Source organism: Lissotriton vulgaris, chromosome 7 (genome assembly GCF_964263255.1).
Source record: "Lissotriton vulgaris chromosome 7, aLisVul1.2, whole genome shotgun sequence".
NCBI lineage: Eukaryota > Metazoa > Chordata > Amphibia > Caudata > Salamandridae > Lissotriton > Lissotriton vulgaris.
Genome location: NC_141695.1, coordinates 1,261,395,564 through 1,261,416,307, shown reverse-complemented (window position 1 = coordinate 1,261,416,307; position 20,744 = coordinate 1,261,395,564). Strand labels below are relative to the sequence as shown.

Below are 20,744 nucleotides of genomic sequence, written 5' to 3'. Positions count from 1 at the left end.
ACATAGTACTATGTCCTTGCCCTTAAGTCTGCCCTCAACTGCAACATACCTGCCCTCAGGGTCTATTATGTGTCTTGTCGCCTGAAAAGGGGTGCCCGCCCTTATCCAAATCAAAGCGCCTCTAGCAAATGCTGAGTAGGTAGTGTTAAATACTTGTCCCCTCCACCTTCTCTGTAGAGCGATACCTTCCTGTTTTGTGAGATGTGTTTCTTGCAGCAGTGCGATATGCACCCCCTTGCAGACCAGATAGGCGTGTACCTTATGCCTTCTTGCCATTGTGTGTAGTCCCCGCACATTCCAGGTTATACATCGCAATGTACTCGTATTAGCCATCGTCCCACAGTAGCCGTCGTAGCATCACACAAGATCCAATATCTGAGTAAGTGGTGGTACCCCCCCAACATGTCCTCAAACCTTCAGATGTCTTGTCTCCCTTTTGCTCAGAATCAAACAGTTGCCAATAAAGAAGAACAACCCCAACAGTTCCCTCACCCACCCCCCCCAGAACAGGCCCCAATATCAAGCTATCAGTTCCCATCCAAACTCAGTTGATCCTCTCAACCTCCCACCTAAATCACGGTGGGTGCCTTAAGGGCCAGTGGAGTGTGGCTCAGATCAGAAGGCAGCTACGCGAGCCCCCCCCCGCACCGCCCGTGATCTTCCATGGTAAGAACGGTATGACCTCCTGGTTCGTGACCCTCATCTGCATTACCTTTCAGTTCGTAAATACTCTCATCATCAGTAATGTCCGCTACCTGTCGCCTCCGTGTCAAAGGCTCAAGATCTCTTCTGACGTTTGCGGCGTTACCAGCGGGCCTTTGGCGCTGTGTACTTCTGATTGGTCCGTCTCCGAACCTGAGGCATGGTCCTCCGATTCCGTACCCTGTTTTGAAGGGGAAGCATCGGATCTCGACAGCGACTCTACTGCCTTCAGTGCGGCCTTCCTCTCCACATCCGTTTGAGACGCAGATGGTTTCTGAGAGCTTTGACGCCTCCTACGTAGTCTCTGCAATTTCCGCACCTGTGTTGTCATGCGCTCTTTTTCCTCTCGGAGTCTGGCACCGTCCGTGCCCGTCTTGTACGTCTCCCACCATGCCCATGCATCCGCTGACGTGAGGAAGAAGAGTGTCTTGTCGTCCAGCAACACCCGGAGCTTAGCCGGGAAAAGCAGAGAGTACGGAATGCCTTCAGTTCTTAGTTCCCATTTGATGGTCAAGAAGGAGGCTCGCATCCGCTGCGTCTCAAAGGTGTAGTCAGGGAATAGAGTCACTTTGCTGTTCGCTATTTGGAATGGCCCCGCATCTCGGGCTCTCTGGAGCAGCAAGTCCCTGTCCTTGTAGTGCAGCAGTTTGGCTATAACCGGTCTTGGGGGCTGGCCCGGTCTGGGTGGTCTAGTCGGAACACGATGGGCGCGTTCTAGTGTAAAGAATGGTGAAAGGCCCTCCGGCGCCACCATTGTCTTGAGCCAATTGTCCAGGTACTCAACCATATCGTCCCCTTCCGTTTTTCTGGAATGCCCACTGTTCGGACGTTACTGCGTCGACTCCTGTTTTCGGCGTCCTCAGCCCTCCTCTCCAATGTTTGTATTCGGTCCAGGGCGTCCGCTAGCTTCCCCTCCATAGTTTTGTGGGCTGGGGCCAATTCACGCAGGGTATCTTTGACCCTGTCTTTAAGTTTGTCGTGGTCAGCTCGAAGGAGACCCAAACCTGACGCCACTTGCGCAATATCCTGTTGCAAAGTGTCTCTTGTCGCCGCAATAGCCTCCAGTATGTGGTCTTGGAGTTGTTGCAGGTCTGAAGGCCCCGCGGGAGCCCCCTCTGGCTTTTAGGAGGCCATGGCTCCCTCCGTTTTCCCCTTGTTCTTTACCATGATCCCAAGTCGCCCTTCGTGCAGGCTCTCCTAATGTACTTTGCAGCTCCTGGGATGCCTCCGTGATCTTCTTCCGAGTGCGGGCCCGTGGCGGCTGTCCCCGTCGGTTCCTCAGCTCCCCAACTGCTTGCTCAAGGGCAGAATCAGTCTCGGTCCTTCCAACAGGTAGGAATCCGTGGCATCCACCATCGGCTTGTCTCCTTCCTCCACGCGTTTTTGCGTCACTTCAGCCGCAGGGCCTCTCCCTGGGCCTCCCCACTTTTTGGGCAGTCTTTCTCAGCTCAATGCTCTTGTTTGTATATTCGGGGCGTTCCCGCTGTGCTTATCGGCGATAGTGATGGGTCATGGGGTTTAACACCCTCCTCAGGCCCCGCACGAAGTTAGGGCTTTTCCCCCAGCCAGGCTCCGCCTGTCGGGCAATCTCGTTGGCACCCCTGCTCGCCGGCCTTATCCGCTTCTGCCTCTGTGCCCCACTGCAGAGCTTAACGTGATCCGAGGCCGCTCTCGGGCCTAGGTGCTGTCCTGAGGTCTGACCTCTGTCCAACCTTTATGTTCTGCCCCCGATTAATTAACCACACTCCTTCCGCTCACTCTCGGTCTCGCCGCACATCGCAGTGTTGTAACCGCGTCCGGGATCTCCCAATTGTAGGTGGAGGCCGATGATATGCCGCGTGCCTCCCCGATGGTGGCGGAGGGCCCGTCACGGCTATTCTTCCTCCAAGTACCGCAGTCCGCCTTTTACCCTGTGGGCAGTTTGGGGCTCCTACCGCGGGTGGACTCCGCGCTACACACCAGCGCCCGACAGTTCTTCCCACGTTGCTGGATCAGCCAAAGCCGTTCAGACTAGCCACCGGCACTCTGACTCCGCTGCTTCTCTCCCCGCCGTCGCCCTTCTCAAGGCCTCCGCCGTGTCGACCTCGTCGCGCTGTGTGCCTCCGCCTTCCCCGCCAGGGGAGACCATCGGCCGTCTCGTTCCGTTAGGCCTCGTCGTGCGTCCTTGAGTCGGACCGCGGCAGCGGTCGAGCACTTCGCTCTCCAGGCCCTCACTCAGCAGTTGCAGTGCGCTCCATGTGGGTAAGGAGCTCGGCCCCCCTCTGCTACTGCGCCGGTCTGGTTGCACCTCGTTCTGCCGGTACCCCACCTGCCGAAACAGTCCTTTCAGGGCACAGCTCGCTATAACAGGTGGCGTCCTGAGTGTTCTTTCGCCCCTCAGATGAGTAGGGTCTCCTCAGGGTGATGGCCTCGGCAGATGTACCGCAGATCCGCCGCATCAGATCACGCCGCCATCTTGTTGAGCATTCTCCAGCCCGGTTCGTCTCAGCAGTCGGTTAGTATCCCGATCTGGGGTCCCGGGGCTCACCGCACCTATGTCCGTAATCATCCGGTGGTTCGTTGTGCTCCTCAGAGTGTCCTGCCCTCGGGATGTTTATCGCTTCCGAGAACACCCTTCAGTTCTCCCCGGCGTCTGCGGTGTCCGCCATTTTGGGCTTCTCCGTGCGCCGGCACCTCGTCCTCCTTTCTCGGCCAACACCTCTCGGTTGGCCCCGTGAATGTTCCCAGGGGTGTCGCTTCGATTCCCCTTGCCTCCGGCGTACAGATGAGGGTGATCGCGGACGCCGCTGCACTGATTTACAGGATTATTCGGGGGATCGGGCGCGGAGCTCCGAGCTCACGCCACCATTCCCTCCAGCGTCCAAGCCACGCCCCATCACACCCTGTGCTCTTGACCCCATACTAAGGTATTGCAATATTGGCACATGTATTGTATACTTTCTTACCCTTGAAGAGACCCTCAGTGCTTTCCAAGTGATTAGGAATGTACTCCATTTGTTATGTCTAGGTGCAAGAGTTTTGGTTGGTGTGCTGCATACACTGGACATGCCTTGACGTCATGCATGAGAGCTGGATTTGTGTGTCGAAGCTCAGAGTTAGGTGAGGAATGCAGCAAACAAGCACGAGAAATAGGAGCGCAAGGTGCATATAAAGCGCAGTTGTTCTTGTGGGTTCCGTAAAGCTGGTGCTATTGACCCTTCTGAATTGCAGGTAGTTGCTGGCAATCGTAATTTCATTTGGGAGCGAGTTCCAGAGCTTGCAGGCCTGTCTTACAGAATGAGCCCCAAACCCTCCCCCAAATTGAGCTTTTATCTCATTTCTAATTTTCTTAGGACGGATTGTAGTCAGACCAGGTTTTTGCAACACCACAGATGTCAGGGTGTTTTCTGTCAGCATCAGCTTGTTACACACCATCTAAGTATATATTGCCACTTCATGTAATGACCATACACCACCATGTATTTCCACCTCACACCCATAATCCTCATTCGGATATCACACCCAAGAGTGCCACAGACCACCCTTCCACACGTGACACCATACTGTATGCCACATACCCAACTCATCAGTAAATATGCCATTACATCATATCACATGCTGTATTACTATACCCCACAACACAGCTTCATACCACAGTATACCTCACCTTACTCCTACGCACTGCATAGCTCATAGGCCTACTCCATACCAGACCACTCCTTTCACCACCACACGCGGGCACAATACAATACATACATCACACAGTGACAACAATATCTCATAATACTTTAAAACATACCATTCAAATGCATATCACCACATATCATCCAAGACCGCCTCATATTATACACCAAACCAAACATATCATTATAGACATCACACTAGGCCATAAAGCAAACATAAAAGCTAACCTCAAGTACCCCACCACATTACACTACACCACACCAGGCCTCACCAAGCACACCATGCTACACATAAAGCGGTTGAGGGAGGGTAGGCCAATATGACACCTGCAGCGGGACCATTGGAGAGACCTACTCACTGACAGTCAAATTAAAGAATTGAGGACACTGACAAATCAAAGTGAATTCATACCATGTATCCTTCTTTTCCATAAATTTACAACAAGTGATAACCTGTAAAACCAGCTCCCACTGGAGATATCCATTGTGATAATCCACAAGTGGAAGTTAATAGTAGGTAGGATAGAGAACTCATGTGAGAACACGCAAACATAGGCAAGACCTCAAGAATAGCTGTAAGAAAAACACATAAATCCTATCAGGAGCAATACTCTTGGGTTCAGATGGAAACTGAATTAAAGGCACAAATACACAGACATGAGTTGAGGATCAGGAATACAAAACCTAATATCCCAAAGGAGCACCCCCTCAGTTTGGACAATGTTGTCACCCGGCTACTAATTTACAACATCACCAAATGGCATTAGAAAACGGTGAACATTGTGCTATACAAAACTAAGGAACAGCATAAATCTACAATGCTCACTACCAGCAAGTCCATCTTACTGCCTGCCAGCAACTCCACATTACTCACTCAATATCTGCAAGCATCTCATCTGTACTACAGTCAACCATACCTCTTTTAATGCCAGAAAACCTGCAGGCTTCTCACCTTCTTCTTGCCCTGGTTATGGTTATGGTCAGAGTCAGATCCTGTGATGGAATCATCAAATTCCCAGATGTAGATGTCTCCATCCTCTGCAGACATCACAAGAATATCCAGATCTTCCACAAATAGAGACCTGAGGAAGAACAAGATCTCTGTACACCATTGCCTGGAGGTATCAGTGGTAATCAACCTCTAACACTCGAGTATGAACTCTATATTCCCAGGTGGAGGAACATTTGCCACAATCCATCATGGAGGTAGTTCCTCACTTCCCTCTCGGCGAGGAGGCCACCGACTATACCCCTCAAAGGGTGGACTTCCCTATTTCACCAGAGGAAGGAATACCAATGATTTGGTGGAGGGAGCACCCTTTATTTGCCGCTGGTTGAAAGATTCATAATTTCTCCTATGGTAGGACTTCCTTATCCCATTGGCTGGAGATTCATTAGTGCATTACATCATAGAAGAACCCAATTGACATGGAGGAGGGTAGACACCACTTCCCCCCTGAAGTGAAGATAACCATACGCCCTGAAGGAATAATGACCACCAGTGCCCCATATGGAAATAACTAATTGGCCTTGTTGAAAGTGACCTCTGCTGGCTCAGTCTTACCTTGTAAACATGGCACCTTTTCTCTGTGTGTGCCTCACACTGTGCTGGGAAGTCAGGGAGCCCGCTGTATTTGGCCTCTTGCTAGGAGTGTTTGCTCTCCTACTGGGTGTACTTGCTCTCTTGTTAGGGGTAGTTGTCCGCAGTATGCCAGGCAGCACACTGGGTTGCTGGGCTCTCTTTCGTATCCATGGATCACATCGCTCCGGGCGCATGTCTAATGTATGAACTGATTCGTTACTGTGAAACCAAACAGAAAACAAGGCCATTAAGTGCCTACAAGAGGCTAGCATATACCTACTAGAGCATGACATGTACCCTACGGCAGCCTAGTCTGCACCCTACGAGAGCCTAGTATGTACCCACCAAAAGACAGCAGTGTATCCAAAACAGAAACTGATGAATGCAACAGAGGCATGTGTGTGTGTGTGCAAAAGAAACATCAGTGATTGTGAAAGAGACCTACTGACATCCCACGATGAGGCAATGGTGTCTCCAATAGAGTCTAACTTGTATGCAAAAGATACACTGGTGACCGCAAAGTATAAAATATACTATGAATAATACATAATTGTGGGTGTAGGGGTCCATATCAGTAGTATGAGTGCTATTTTGAGAGCTGCCACATAGTTACCGGCCTGGATGAAATTATTCAAGAGTGAATGAACTGTGTACATGCTCCTGTAGGCCCCCTTCGAAGGCAGCACACTCAGCACCCTAATAGGGACAGTATAATTGCCGATTTCTCCTCGTGACCGAAGGGTCCCTTGATGGACTGTGCAAACAGAGCATAGCTGCCAGTAAGCCAAAGGTAGAAGTGAGATATGTTAGATGGTGTCAGAGCTCCTGATGTGGCCTCGTTCCCCACTACACAAAATGACCAGATTAGATATTAAGGACAGCGCTTCAGAATGTGGAGGAATGTAAGTGGGTGGGTACGCTAGGTCAGTATAGAGCAACAAATGCCATAGGTGGACCTAGACACAGGCAGTCCACTGACAAGTTCTAGGATGGTTATGAACCCTAGTCCTGGTGGTATACTAGTTCAGGTTTAAGTCTTTATGGGCAATTTCCTTGAAATGTAGGGGTAGGGTTAGTTTCCCTTGCTGTACATCCAAAAAGCTGTTCTGCCCACAAGAACATTGTTCATACCCATTGCATCAGAGGGGGCCTGTAATCAGGTGGACAGTCAGTTCAGCCTTGGTTGCCAGCTACGAGTAAGAACCCAAGGGAGCTATCAGGTAGTAGTTGCTTCTCCCACTATCCGATGTCGCATATGAGTGGCGGTCAATAAAATCAGTATGCATGTATATTTTCCTGTATGGATGTTTATGTTGTGTGACTGCATACCTTTTCTGGAAGGTTATGGTGGGCCTGATTACACCAAAATGGATGTTCCAATGTTCTTGTGAAGTCTAACCAATGCTCACTTGACTAGCCCACCGCTGGATGTAGCCAACACATAGAGACGTTTGATTTAGTACCAAGGTCTGTACTCATTGGTGGAAACAGTATGCTGATCCGGGACTGCGAAGATCTGAGTGTAAACACCAGGAGGATGCTTTGCCTTGGGGGACACTGGCACAGCACACTAGCTTATATTATTGGCATTTGTATAGTGCTCAGTATGCCATTAATAAGACCTTATAGAAATGTCGGATATCAGGGGTGCATCGATATATGATTCCTGGGTTTCCATCCCAGGCCGGAGTCTGAGTGATGTTTTGCTGTGTTCTGGGTTCTGTATTATTGCCTGTCTCCAGTTAGGTGTAGGTTTATGTTCAATGCTGTTGGGCTCTGATTTTTGTGGTAAAGAGGCCTGGAGGAGAGCTGTGTTTCCATGTGAGAGATAAGCGGTCCGAATGTTGAATGCTCTGTGCATGGTGAATCTTGAGAGCAAGCACTCTTTGGAACACTGTGATAGGTCACTATAATGCGGGCTGGTCCTCTGTTGGATGTATGTGTTATTATCCCTCTCGCATGTCCTGATGAATTCTACATAGAGTGGCTGCATGAGTGTTTGTAATGCAGGGCTCTATAGTTCACTCTGTTTGGCAGGTGACAGACATAAGAGGGCATTGATTCTTTTTGTGAGGATGTACAAGGTACAGTGCGGTATATATATATATATATATATATATATATATATATATATATATATATATATATATATATATATATATATATATATATATATATATATATATATATAAAGCTCCTTGGTATTCAATACAGCAAGCAAGCAGTATTTAGGATATTTACACAGCCCAACGCGTTTCGGGGTTCTTTCCCCTTTGTCACGGGCATGCTGAGTGACGGATTGCAACCACAAGTCAAGTCTCGTGAGGTCCAAGGTCGGGGAACCGCACCGCCGCCATACGGGGGCGGACTGCCGCTTTCAGATTCACTGCAAGATGGACAGAATACAGGTTCATCGCTGACATTGATTGCCCTGATGTGCTGGAGTATCCGTTTGTGGACCGGCAACTTGGTAATACCAACATATTGCAGGCACTCCAGCAGGTACACAGCAAAATCAGTCTTACAAGTCAGCTGTTTTGTGATAACGCGTGGGGTATCACAGAGAGGAATCTTGTACTCGGTCTTACTAACCCCATGCCTACAAGCTTTACAAGTAGAGCATTTTCTAAAGCCCTTACTTGCCTGCAACCAAGTTGTGTTACTGCCAACTTCTGGGCTAGACTTAACTAATGCATCGCTCATAGAGCGTGCTTTCCTGAAAGTAATTTCAGGGTTTGCTGCCATCCGAACCCCAATGACAGGGTCGTTGCGCACCAAACTCCAATTTTTGTTGATGATCTTACGGATAGCTTGGTGCTGCCTGTTGTATGTTAGAATAAGTCTAGCTGGCTGGGTAGTTGTGTCAGGAGCTGCTACCAGTGTTTTATATAGCAGGGCACCTTTCCTGGGGACAAGATTAGTCTTTTTAATTGCTCTGTCAATGATTGTGGCAGTGTACCCTCGAGCTAGAAAACACGCTTTGCTCGCTTCCTGTGCTAGAAGGCATTCAGGATCAGTGCTGCAAATCCACCTGATACGCATCATCTCCCATAGGGGATACTGCGTATCAGATGTGCCGGATGATGACTATGGGCGTGCAGCACTGTATTGCCTGCAGTAGGTTTCCTGTAAAGCTGTGTTTCCAGTTTGTTATATTTGGCCACTATTTCAACATCTAGAAAAAAGACATGATCCTGACTTATGTTGGAAGTGAAAACAAGATTGAGTGTGTTGATGTTAATCAATTCAATGAAATCCACAGCCTGCTGTTCAGTACCGCGCCATATCAAAAATATATCATCAATATATCGGTACCATTGCACCACATGTTCCACAAAGACCTCGTGGTGTGTGCCATAGAGGACCTGCTCCGCCGAGTAGCCCATATGCAAACAGGCATAACTGGGAGAAAAGCAGGCCCCTATGGCCACGCCCCTGATCTGCTGAAATTGATGGTTACTGAACATGAAGAAATTGTGGTGCAAACAGTAGGATATCATGGCTAACAACATCTTATTATGGTCAAACGTTTGGCAAGGCCTTCTCCCCAAATAATATTGAATATATATATATATATATATATATATATATATATATATATATATATGTTTGACTGTCATTTAGCCCAGATGTGAAGAGAAGATGCCACTGCAGCCTGCGACAACAGCTTTTTAACCCCCGAGCAAGAGCCCTTCTTCGCTTCCACCAAGGATTCATGGTAAACAGCTTCAGAGTCTCTGAATCCAGGATCAGACAGCGGGGGGTACCAAGGTCTCAAGGAGAGGACTTAGGAGTCCCCCATCTATCTCTCTAAGCTGCCCGTCTTATGACATATTGAGACATCCACCAGGGGTAGCAGGAGATAAGGGGTGGCTAAACCTTTTCATTCAAGGAAACCGTTTCATTCCAATTTATTAGTGTTTTTTTTTTATAACCAATTGTTTATTTTGGACAATCAATTTTATTGGGTTTTGAATTTGAATTCAACAACAAACAGCACCATTCAGAGCTACATAGTACATTAGCAGGATAGGGGACAAACACATCGCAATGACATCAAGGTCACAGAAAGAAATCCAAAATAGCATATCCACGTGCACCTGGAGAGCGGACCACATCATCTTATTCGTCGAGTACCCCAACCCATTTCCGCCACATGCAACGGAATTTCTTGGGGCACCCCCTGGCTATGTACAGAGGTCGCTCCTGCGCAGCACACCAGTCCACCCCCCGGTGCCAGCACCTTAGAGTGGGAGGGGCGGTTCCCAGCCAGTGAGCAGCGATGTCCCTCTTGGCAACCACCAATGTGGTATTGAGGAAGAGCTTCTCAGCCCTGGTACAGTCCAGACCGTCGGTGACGCCCAGCAGAACACGCAAGGGATGAAGAGCACCTCCCAGCCCAGGACCTCTGTCAGGTCTTGTGTTAACAATTCCCAATACCCCTGAATTGCATTGCAGAGCCACACCATATGATAAAAGTCAGCGCGGGGGTGGGAGCAGCGGGGGCAGTTAGCATCGGGCCTAAGCCCAGCACGGTGGAGACGCAGAGGTGTAAGGTAGGGGGCGTGCAAAAAATAAACTTGGACCAGGCGCAGTCTTGCTGATACCGCAATCGTCCTAGGGGCCATCAGGGCGTCTCTCAGTCCTCATCCTCTGGAACCCCAAGCCAGCCCTCCCTCCTCTCTCGGAGCAAGGAAAGGAAGTTGGGGGTATTGTTGACGAGTGAGGTAGATCCGAGAGACTCCGCCCCTCCCCAGATCCCCGGTCAGGACTTGTGCCTCAGGCGGGCTATATTCGGGCAGAGACGTGCCATCTGGAATGTGGGAGTGAAGGGTGTGGCGCAGCTGTAAGTAACAAAAGAATTGAGAGGAATGGAGAGAATGCCTAGCCTGCAAGTCGTGAAAGGATCGAATATGGGTACCGCTCCAGATGTCACCCAACAAGGATACCCCGATGAGGTCCCATTGCCGGAACCCTGACAGGGTAGCAACTTTACGAAGTCTGGTGCCACACCACAAGGGAGTGTAACGAGTCAACCTGCCCACCCATTGAGTATGTCGTAATGATTGATAACCAATTTTATTGATTTTATAGGGAACCAACAAAAAATAACAACACCAGCTGTTCGTACATTAGGCCGTGCAAGGCAAATACAAGAGGACGTTACATCAATAAAGAGGAACTGATAAACAAGGCAGAAGTAAAGACAGTGTTGCACCCAATCCCAACCTCAAATGTACATTGAGGATATTAGTCTTTGACTACCTCAACCCATTTGCCCCACATTCTACGAAATTTCTTTGGGCAGCCTCTTGCCTCATACAGGGGTCGCTTCTCAGCAACGCACCAGTCCACCCCCCTGCGCCAGCGCGTCATGGTGGGGGCAGCCGAAATCAGCCAGTTGGCCGCAATGTCCCTTTTGGCCACCATCAATGCCATGTTGAGAATGAGATTTTCAGCTCTGGAGCCATCCAGCCCCTCGATGACACCTAGCAGAACATTCAAAGGGTTAAGAGGAACCTCCCAGCCCAGAACCTCAGTGAGTTCCCCAGTTACTGACTCCCAGTAGCACGTAATTACGTAGCAATGCCACACCATGTGATAAAAATCAGCCTGTGGATGGGTGCAGCGGGGACATGATGCATCAGATCAGAGCCCAGCTCGAAGGAGACGCAGCGGCGTAAGATAAGCAGTATGAAGATCATATACTTGAACCAGGTGAAGCCTTGCTGAGGCCGTGACTGTTTTGGGAGCCATCAATGCATCCCTCCAGTATGCGTCATCCAAAGACCCAAGCCAACCCTCCCATCTGTCCCCGAGGTGTGAGATTGTGTTAGGGGTGTTATTGATAAATACAAGAGATTCCCCCCTTCCCCAGATTACCGGTCATGGACTGGGCTTCGGCCGGGCTATATTCAGGTAGGGAAGTGCCATCTGAAATGTAAAAATGGAGGGCATGGCGTATTTGAAGGTATCTGTAGAACTGGGAAGCTTGAAGGGAGTAACGAGTTTGCAGTTCTTGGAAGGTGTGTATGTGACTCCCACCCCGGATGTCACCCAGCAGAGAAATACTAATGAGGTCTCACATTCTAAAGCCCGATAGTGGGGTATGTTGGGTCAGTTTATCCGACCATTGGGTGTGGCGCAAAGATGCTCACCAGGCCAAAAGCACCCCGCGGGTGATCTCCGGTAGAGTTCGGGGGATAGCACTCCCATAAAGCATCCCTTGGAGGTTAGACAGGCCCAGGGTGTGCAGTTCCAAGCGGTATGCCGGGTCGGACCAGCCCCTGTTAAACTAGTCATGTATGGTGAGGAGCTGAGTTGCTAGATAATAAAGGTAGAAATTTGTCATTCCCAGACTGCCGTCAAATGGCGGGATCCAGCACTGGGCAAGGGCCAACCAAGGTCTCCGACCCCCCCTCAGAACCATGACCGCGAGAAGGAGAGGTGTGTATTCTGAAGCACATAAAGGAATCTGGGTAGGACCTTCATTTTAAATAAGGCTATTCTACCCATAGTGTTCAGTGGTAGAGTTTGCCACTTGAGGTGGTCAGCCTGGGCCTTCTTCACTAATGGGGTGACGTTGAGTGACCAAGCGAGGTCAGGAAGGAGGGCAACCCAAATCCCCAGATACTTGAAGGACTGTCACCGAAGAGGCATTGACGACTACCAGTCAAAGCACTCTCTCGAAAGGTGAAGGGGGACCAGAACGGATTTAGCAGAGTTCAAACGAAGGCCGGAGGTTTGTTCACAGAGATTCAGGGCCCGGAGGTATCGGGGTCCTGACTGAGCTGGGTCTGCTAGGAATAGTAGAACGTCGTCAGCATAAAGGGCAATCTTATCTTCCTCTAAGCCAGGCCATCTCCAGCCCGTGAGGAGCTGGTCAGACCGTACAACACAAGCAAAGGGCTCCATCGCCAATGCAAATGGAGGGGTGAGAGAGGGCATCCTTGCCTCGTGCCTCTTCTGATGGGGAAGGGATTCGACAGGGCTCCGTTGACTAGCACCTGGGCCCTGGGTTTGCAATAAAGAGTCTTAACCAGGCTGCAGAAGGGGGCCCCAAAACCCATTTCCATCAATAACTCCTCTAGATAGCGCCAGTCCACCAAGTCGAATGCTTTCTCAAAATCTATGAGAAGGTGGGAAAGGTATGGGGATAGTTGTTGCCGGTTTGCTAAAGTGAGGTGGAGGCGTCGAAGGCAGTGCCGGGTTCCCCAAGAAGGCATAAACCCGCACTGATCAGGGTGGACCAATTTGGCCAGGTGCGGCCGAATACGATTGGCTAGGACCGAGGTAAAGGTTTTGAATTCCAAGTTAATGAGGGAGATAGGGCGGTAAACAGAGCAGTGCTTCGAGGAAGGTTGAGACTTCGGGATCACCACAATAGTGGCCATATCCGTCACGGGACGGAATGAGCCCCGATCAGATGCCTCCCGATACACCTCTAGAAGGTGGGGGATCAGCGTGTCTCGGTAGGATGCATAAAACCCTTGCGGGAACTCGTCCGTCCCTGGTGTCCTACCTCAGCCAAGTGCGATATGGCATCGCTGACTTCCTCTGGGGTAATCGGGAGGTTGAGAACCTCTGCCTCAGACTCACTAAGTCGCGGGAGGGAAAGTTGTTCGCGCTGGAGGAGTTCTGGGAGCGAGAGAGTGGGAGACTGCACAGAGTAAAAAGAGGCGCATTAGGTGGCGAGGCACTGGGCCACTCCAACGTGGGCTCGCTGGCTCACTCCGTCCGAGCTGATCACCTCAGGGATGATATGGTTGGCCATTGGGTAAGTGGCTATGCGGTGCAGGAGTTTCCCGTTTTTGTCTCCCCACCCATATACTCGCGCCACGTAGGACCTCCACAGCAGTTTGGCCGCCTCCACGGAGGTCTGTTTGATCTCGTCTCTGAGAAGCGCATGTCTCCTGTCTTGGGCCTCTGATCGCCCCTCCGGAGGCTGAGGCTCAATTATTAGTGTTTTTTGCAAGGCAATCTGTGTAAAACAAATGTGCTGCGCCTATGCTTTTTTTATTAAAAAGGTAGGTTTTGTTTGCCATTGCCTCAATCCATCCATCATTTGTGTGTCTTTTGGTTTCTCGCCCTAAGTGCGCCAGGTATTCCCAGTCGTGGGTCCCCGGCTCATTGTGCCACTGGATTCAAGCTAGCCAGGCTGATGAGGGATGATACTCCGAAACCGGTATCAGGATGCTTGTTTCTGATCAAGGGAACACCTGGCTTGGCAATTCAGAATGGATTGTTCCCATGAGGAGCAGGGTCAAGACTGATTTTCATATGGCTGGATCTAAACTGGGGTGGCATGGTGAGCAAAAGAACAATGGATTTATCCTAGATCTCTTGACTGGGGTGTGAATGTTTGATTTGTTATGCATTCTGTCCATCATTTGTGTGCCTTTTGCTTTCTCGCCCTAAGTGCACCCGGTATGCCCAGACGTGGGTCCTGGGCTCACTGTACCACTGGATTCAAGCTCTCCTGGCTGATGTGGGGTGATACCCTGAAACTAGCTTGGCAGTTTGGTCTGGATTTTTCCCTTGAGGAGCAGGGTCAAAACTGATTTGCATATGGCTGGGTCTAAACTGCGATGGCATGGTGAGCAAAAGAATGATGGATTTAATCCAGATCTCTTGACCAGGGGTGAATGTTTCATATGTTCCGCATTTCGACCATCATTTGTGTGTCTTTTTTTTATTCCCTCACTCCCAGCACACAAAATCATTACATTAAACACACATACAAAGAGGACATGTCTACCACCATGATTCCCAGTGCTGAAGTGGTAAGCTACTTAGAGGTGGGTTAATTGTGGGTTTATTCGACAACTTCAACAGCCTTGATACCCAAGACCCTCCCACCACACCCACAACCACCACACCCTACAACCCAGGACCCCAACAGACCCTACTCAGCTGGACCTACCTCACCGTGGGTGACACTCTCAAGATTATGAACAGTATTGACTCTGGAGCACCCTCGGACCCCTGCCTGCCCTACATCTTCAACAGAGCAGGCACCACCATCGTCTCCGAACTCTGACACACCATCAACTGCTCCATCAACTCCACCAGTTTCCTGGAAGACTGGAAACACACAGAGATCAACCCCCTGCTAAAGAAACCCTCTGCCGTCCTGACAGACCTAAAGAACTTCAGACCCATCTCTCTTGTCCCCTTCCCAGCTGGGGTCATCGAGAAGGCCATCAATGCTCACCTCTCAGAGTTGAGCAAAGTGAACCACATCTTGGACCTCTCCCAATCTGGCTTCCGAAGCACCGAGACGGCCCTCCTTGCCACCACAGATGATGTCAACACCATGCTCGACCGAGGCAAAACTGCAGCCCTCCTCCTCCTGGACCTCTCGGCCAACTTGAATATCATTTCCCATATTACCATATGCACAAAACTCCATGATTCCGGCTTCCGTGACAAAGCCGTGGAATGGATCCGCTCCTTCCTCACCAGCCAAACACAGAGAGTCAGACTACCTCCGTTCTTCTCGGAACCCACAGAGATCAGCTGTGGAGTACCCCAGGGCTCCTCCCTGAGACCCACGCTTTTTTTTTAGTCAAAATTTCTTTTTATTAAGCAGCAAGCAGAACAAACATATTTACATTAGTTCTATCCAAGGGCGCGCAGGCTCCGGGGTTGCAAAACAGTCAGCTAAATTGGGTTCAGCTTCATACAGCTCCATGGCATACCACACCCCCCGAACAAAGTGAGCGATGCTGATTTTGAGAGAACATAACCCTGGGGAAGTTCTTCAACCTAGAACCTGTCCTCCAAAACACCCTCTAGCCCCACGCTTTTTAACATCTACATGGCCCCACTTGCAGCCATCATCAGAAACCACAGACTCAACATCATCTCCTACGCAGACGACACCTAGCTGATTGTCTCCCTCACCAACAAACCCGAAGTCGACAAGAACAACTTTCACAGCGGGATGAATGTAGTCTGTCACGGGGTCACTGGATCCTACGAAACAGCCCCTGAGAGTGACTGTCAATCTCCTTCACAGGATTGGAGCGGGCCCTTTAAAGAGGATGTTTGCCCCCTTGACAACAGCCCTCGTCGGCCTATCACGACCGACGACGTTACAGAAAAGGGCGGTTATATAAAATGACCAAGCGCGAAAGCCAGGAGTGAAGACGGAGAGAGACGGAGAGCAAGCACAGCGGATTGGAGAGTCAACAATCGACCGGAGGGATTGACGACCAGCAGAGAAGACCCAGAGGAACTAACGGGAGGAGAGCCAGGAGGCCAACGACAAAACTCTTCGCCCAGCCACGCTCAGGGAGAAGCGTGGCTAAACCAGGTACGGAGGAAACTCCGGGGCCTCTTGTTTACTAAGGGTGGGAACGGGTAACTGCTAGTGGGCGGTCAAAGGTGTTGCGGAATCTTCAGTCTTGTTTCGTCTTGTTAAACACCTCATGGGCTATGGTACGAGGATTCCTGCTTCTCACGAGTTTTCCGTTGTTTACACTGGTGGTGGCTGATTCACAAAGCAATACCCGCACTCCCTTCCCCATATCGTATGGCAGTATTCGGAATGGTGGTCTAAATACTCCGTATTGTCTTTTTCTTTCTGGGGTACGTCCGGTGACGCGAGACGCGGAACCAGGCGATCCGAGGGAGATGAAGGACGGCAGGAACCACTCAGCCCAGCTCCTCGACAACTACGGACTCCGTTTCTAATCACGCCATCACACTTTGTACCCACAAATAAAACTACCTTATGTACCGTCATTGTGCTAGTCGGCTCCTTCCCTCCTTGCTAGCCCAATCGGGTTACAAGTGGCGAGCCAGATAGGAGCTTTCAGTCTGCCAAGATGGAAGCCTTAATCAATCAAATGACGGAGGGACAGGCCAAACTTGAATGGGCCATGGGACATTCGACTGATCAGGCTGAGCATGACCGAGCGGCCTTCACATCTGCGATTAAAAAACAGGCAGACAACCTAACAAATTTAGCCGAGGGACAAACCCAGCTATTGGCTGCGCTAGGACAAAGTCTGAGTGCCGCTCCCCTGGGGGCTGTTGTTCCACTACAAAAGTATGTCGTCGAAGATGATCCCATCTCATTTTTTTTTATTTCGAAAGGACGGCAAGGGCTAGTGCATGGCCGGGAGAACGTTGGCCCTTCTACCTAGCCCCCCTTCTCTCAGGGGAAGCCCAAGTGGCTTAACAAGTAGCCAACAAAGATGGGACCTCCACGTATGGTGAAGTAAAGCAGTTTATCCTGGATAGAATGGGAGTGGACGATGAGAGACATAGACTGCGTTTCAGACAAGAAAGGGCTCCCCGCTGATACCCTGAAACTCTTTTTTTTTTTAAATTAAGGGCGCAGCTGATAGGTGGCTGAAACCCATGGACTCCACGATGGAAGACGTTATAAACAAGATTTATCTTGAACAGTTCCTCGAAGCTCTGCCATACGGAACCAAGAGATGGCTTAGGCAACATGCGGGGTTAACCCTAGAGCAGGCCGTACAAATGGCCAATTCCCATACCAGGGCTCAGTCACCCAACATTCCCAAAGAACCCGAAAGGGCATCCAAAACCATGCCCCCTGCTAAACTTGAGAAGAGGAATCCTAAACTCACTACAAAGCCTCCTTTTTGCATCCGCCCAAGCAAACCTGAAACTCCTGCCGCGATGGGACCATAGTGTTATGACTGTGGGTAATGGAGGCATATAGCCCGATATTGCCGAAAACGAAGAGAAAAAGGGGAGGAAGAACCAATGGAAGTAGGCTACATGCCCCACACCATCATGTACACTCAAGAAACAGGAACCACATTTATGTAAGTGTTACCCTGAACAAACGCAAAACCTGAGCTTTGTTAGACTCTGGCTGTCGCCATTCTGTTGTCAGACAAAACCTTATACCTGCTTCATGTATCATGATAGGACGCACAGTTGGGATTAAGTGTGTACATGGGGATGTCAGGAATTATCTTTCAATCAAAAAGAAAGAGAGGAACTAGAACAGCTAGTTCGTTTCCCCTTGGGGTTAAATGAGTAAACAACAAGAACTAGCTATTAGGGTAGTGTTTGCGTATGTGTTTAGTATGGGAAACCATTTGGTTTGTTAGGAAGGCCCTCACCCACAAGCCTAGTTGGTGCAATGCTTCATCATCGGGCCCCACCCGAGGCACCGAGTGTGCCTCAGGTGTGCTGGGACGCCAGGCTACTGCGGAGCCGGTTTTTGGAACGTGAGTGTGCTGTGCTGATGTGCTGCGTGAGGTTTAAAATGCTGTCCTTGGGGTCCCAAAGCAGTACGTATATTGGTGGGCCCCAGGCAGAAAATAAAAACAAAGGCTAAGGACGTGTAGGGGTAGACTTATGGTCTCCCACGTCCAGTGTGGTCGCCTAGTTTCAGCCAGGCCTTCTATTTAAACTGGCTTTCATCAGGACCTTTTATGTGTGGGTGTATTTACAGGGATATATATGATTCAGTACCCTGAATGTATGGCACACGCTAAGGTGCTCTATGTGTGAGAGGTGTTTCCTCTCAGTTCGTACCTGTAAGGAAAAGGAAGGACAGGACAAACAGAAAGAAAACATATTGTTTAAAACACGCAAACTGTTAAACCACAAGTATCGTGGCAGGGCGCCTTGTGCCTAAAAGTGAGCGAATAAGGCACGGGTGTCCGGCGCTTGTGGCATAACGTGGTAAATGCCAGTTTCGTGAAATATGCGGTAATAGTGCTAATATCTAAATGCGGCATATTATGGTGAATTTGCGGCGAGAGAAAGATGCACTTTTGTTGGTAATGTTGTGCTTACTCCTATCTACAGGGGACAAACTCCCAGGATCTCCTGCCGGTAGGTCGGGACTCTATTAATTAATTGTGGGTTTATATAGCGCTAGGATAGACTCCCGGAGGAGTATCTCCGCGCTTCGACCGCTGCGAAACCCTTCCTGGCTTCCCTGAGAGATGGTCCCTTAATGGGTATCTCCAGGGTGAGACCAGGCATCCCCGGCGGTCTGGTGGGGCCGTTAGTGCAGATGAGGCAAGCTTATGCCCAGAGTTGCCGAGTGTGATCGCTGATCAGAGTGGGCACCGAGGCGAGAGAATTATCGAGTCCGCTGACCCTGGTCCAGAAACCTGCCGCGTCGGGAATCGAACCCTGGTCCCGGGCCGTCCTCTGCTCTCGGGTCTGCCGCCTCTAACCAGTGAGCCACACTACTGCACATTATCACCACTCATATTGTTTTGGTATATCACTCTGAATATTAGTGAAGACCCCTTGCTGTTTTTAACAAACCTTTAAAATAGTAGGGAAAATGTTCTGAACTCTTTTACCATCATAGTTCTGGTGCAGTAGGGCTCGAGAGTATGTCTACTATGTTTCCTTTACAGACGCTGCTCACATTGCCTCATCTGCACTAACGGCCCCACCTATGCACTCTTAAAAGTTAAAAGAGAAGAAAGAAAGGGTATGAGTAGTTGTGGCTAAGTGCTACGAGCAGTAATGTCCTGCTCGCACAGTCACGGCCAGAGGCAGCGCGACTGGCGGCTGTACCGCGAGCTTGGCAAAGCCTTCCCACTTACTTGCTATGGTCTTCTGACCCGCTGAAACACCTGTCGTCCGGCCGAGGGATCCGTAGGAACTGAGCTCCCGTGGCCGGCATGTTAAATACCCAGTGCTGGATGCAGGTGTTGCTCGTTAGAAGCTGGGTGGGGCGTGTGCGAGTAGCGTTTCCTCAGCTGTGATTGGTGCGCTCCTAGTGGGTGTGTCTCAATGTGAGCAGCGTCTGTAAAGGAAACATAGTAGACATACTCTCGAGCCCTACTGCACCAGAACTATGATGGTAAAAGAGTTCAGAACATTTTCCCTACTATTTTAAAGGTTTGTTAAAAACAGCAAGGGGTCTTCACTAATATTCAGAGTGATATACCAAAACAATATGAGTGGTGATAATATGGAAAAATGGATGCCTGGTGCTGTCTGGGCAAAATTATGCGTAGACATCAATACGCTTGGACTTGCCAGCGAGCCTGAATGTGGCGTCCATAATGTTATGATATGAATATGATTGGGCCAATAAAAGGCGTGTGTGTGTTGGTGAGCGCATGGTGATAAAAGAGGGGTTGTCACTACATGCTGTTTAGGGGGTATTTTACCAGGAAGGGTTGCCGGAACCATATAAAATGGTGAACAGACGTGTGGTGTTATGTGGGCAAGGATGCGTGGGCTTGCTGGTGGATGTCCTGCGCCTGAGTATGGCGTCCATAATTTTGGGCCATTACAGGCGCGTGTACGCTGGTAAGCGCGTAACGGCCCATGATTGCCGCCTCATGATGTATTGTATTAGCGGTATCAACAAAAGGGGGGAGCGAGAGAATATCCCTGTCGAAATGGATTCGTTCTCCCTAAGATATGCACTTTTAACAAGAGGAATCCATTGGGAAGTGAGAAAAGAGTGTCCCTACTGTGGTTGGGAACACACTTAGTGTTTTTGGGTACCCCTCACACACCAACAGGCCCCTTGGTGTCATGCTTCATCATCGGGGTCCTCGCATCCCTCTACGGAATGCGGCGTGCTGCGACCGACGGTTACGTGGGAGCACTGATTGGACTATGTGTGGTGTTGGTGAGGGGGTGTATAAGTGAGTGTAGTGGTGGGGTTTAAATAGTGAGTGGGTTTAAAAAGTGCCTGGCTCGTGGGGTAGCAAAAAAACTTTATTTGGCCCCCGGGCTGGTACTACTAAAAAGGGGGAATTGGAGGTGATGGCGTTAACAATGTGCGCCACCTCCTGTGTGTGTCAACATGTTTCGATGTAAAA

The 20,744-nt window shown here is 49.9% G+C and overlaps 1 protein-coding gene across 2 annotated transcripts in view; it reads right to left on the bottom strand.

Annotated features, from left to right (window-relative positions):
* LOC147703367 (uncharacterized) overlaps window positions 1–20,744 on the bottom strand; it is a 115,215-nt gene that overhangs the window by 56,986 nt on the left and 37,485 nt on the right. For both annotated transcript variants that reach the window (XM_086931807.1, XM_086931806.1), the window contains exons 9-10: window positions 5,929–6,165; window positions 5,317–5,446 (exon numbers count right to left, since the gene is read on the bottom strand). In XM_086931807.1, the coding sequence (XP_086787933.1) occupies window positions 5,317–5,446; window positions 5,929–6,165 (367 nt within the window). The remainder of the gene's footprint in view (window positions 1–5,316; window positions 5,447–5,928; window positions 6,166–20,744) is intronic.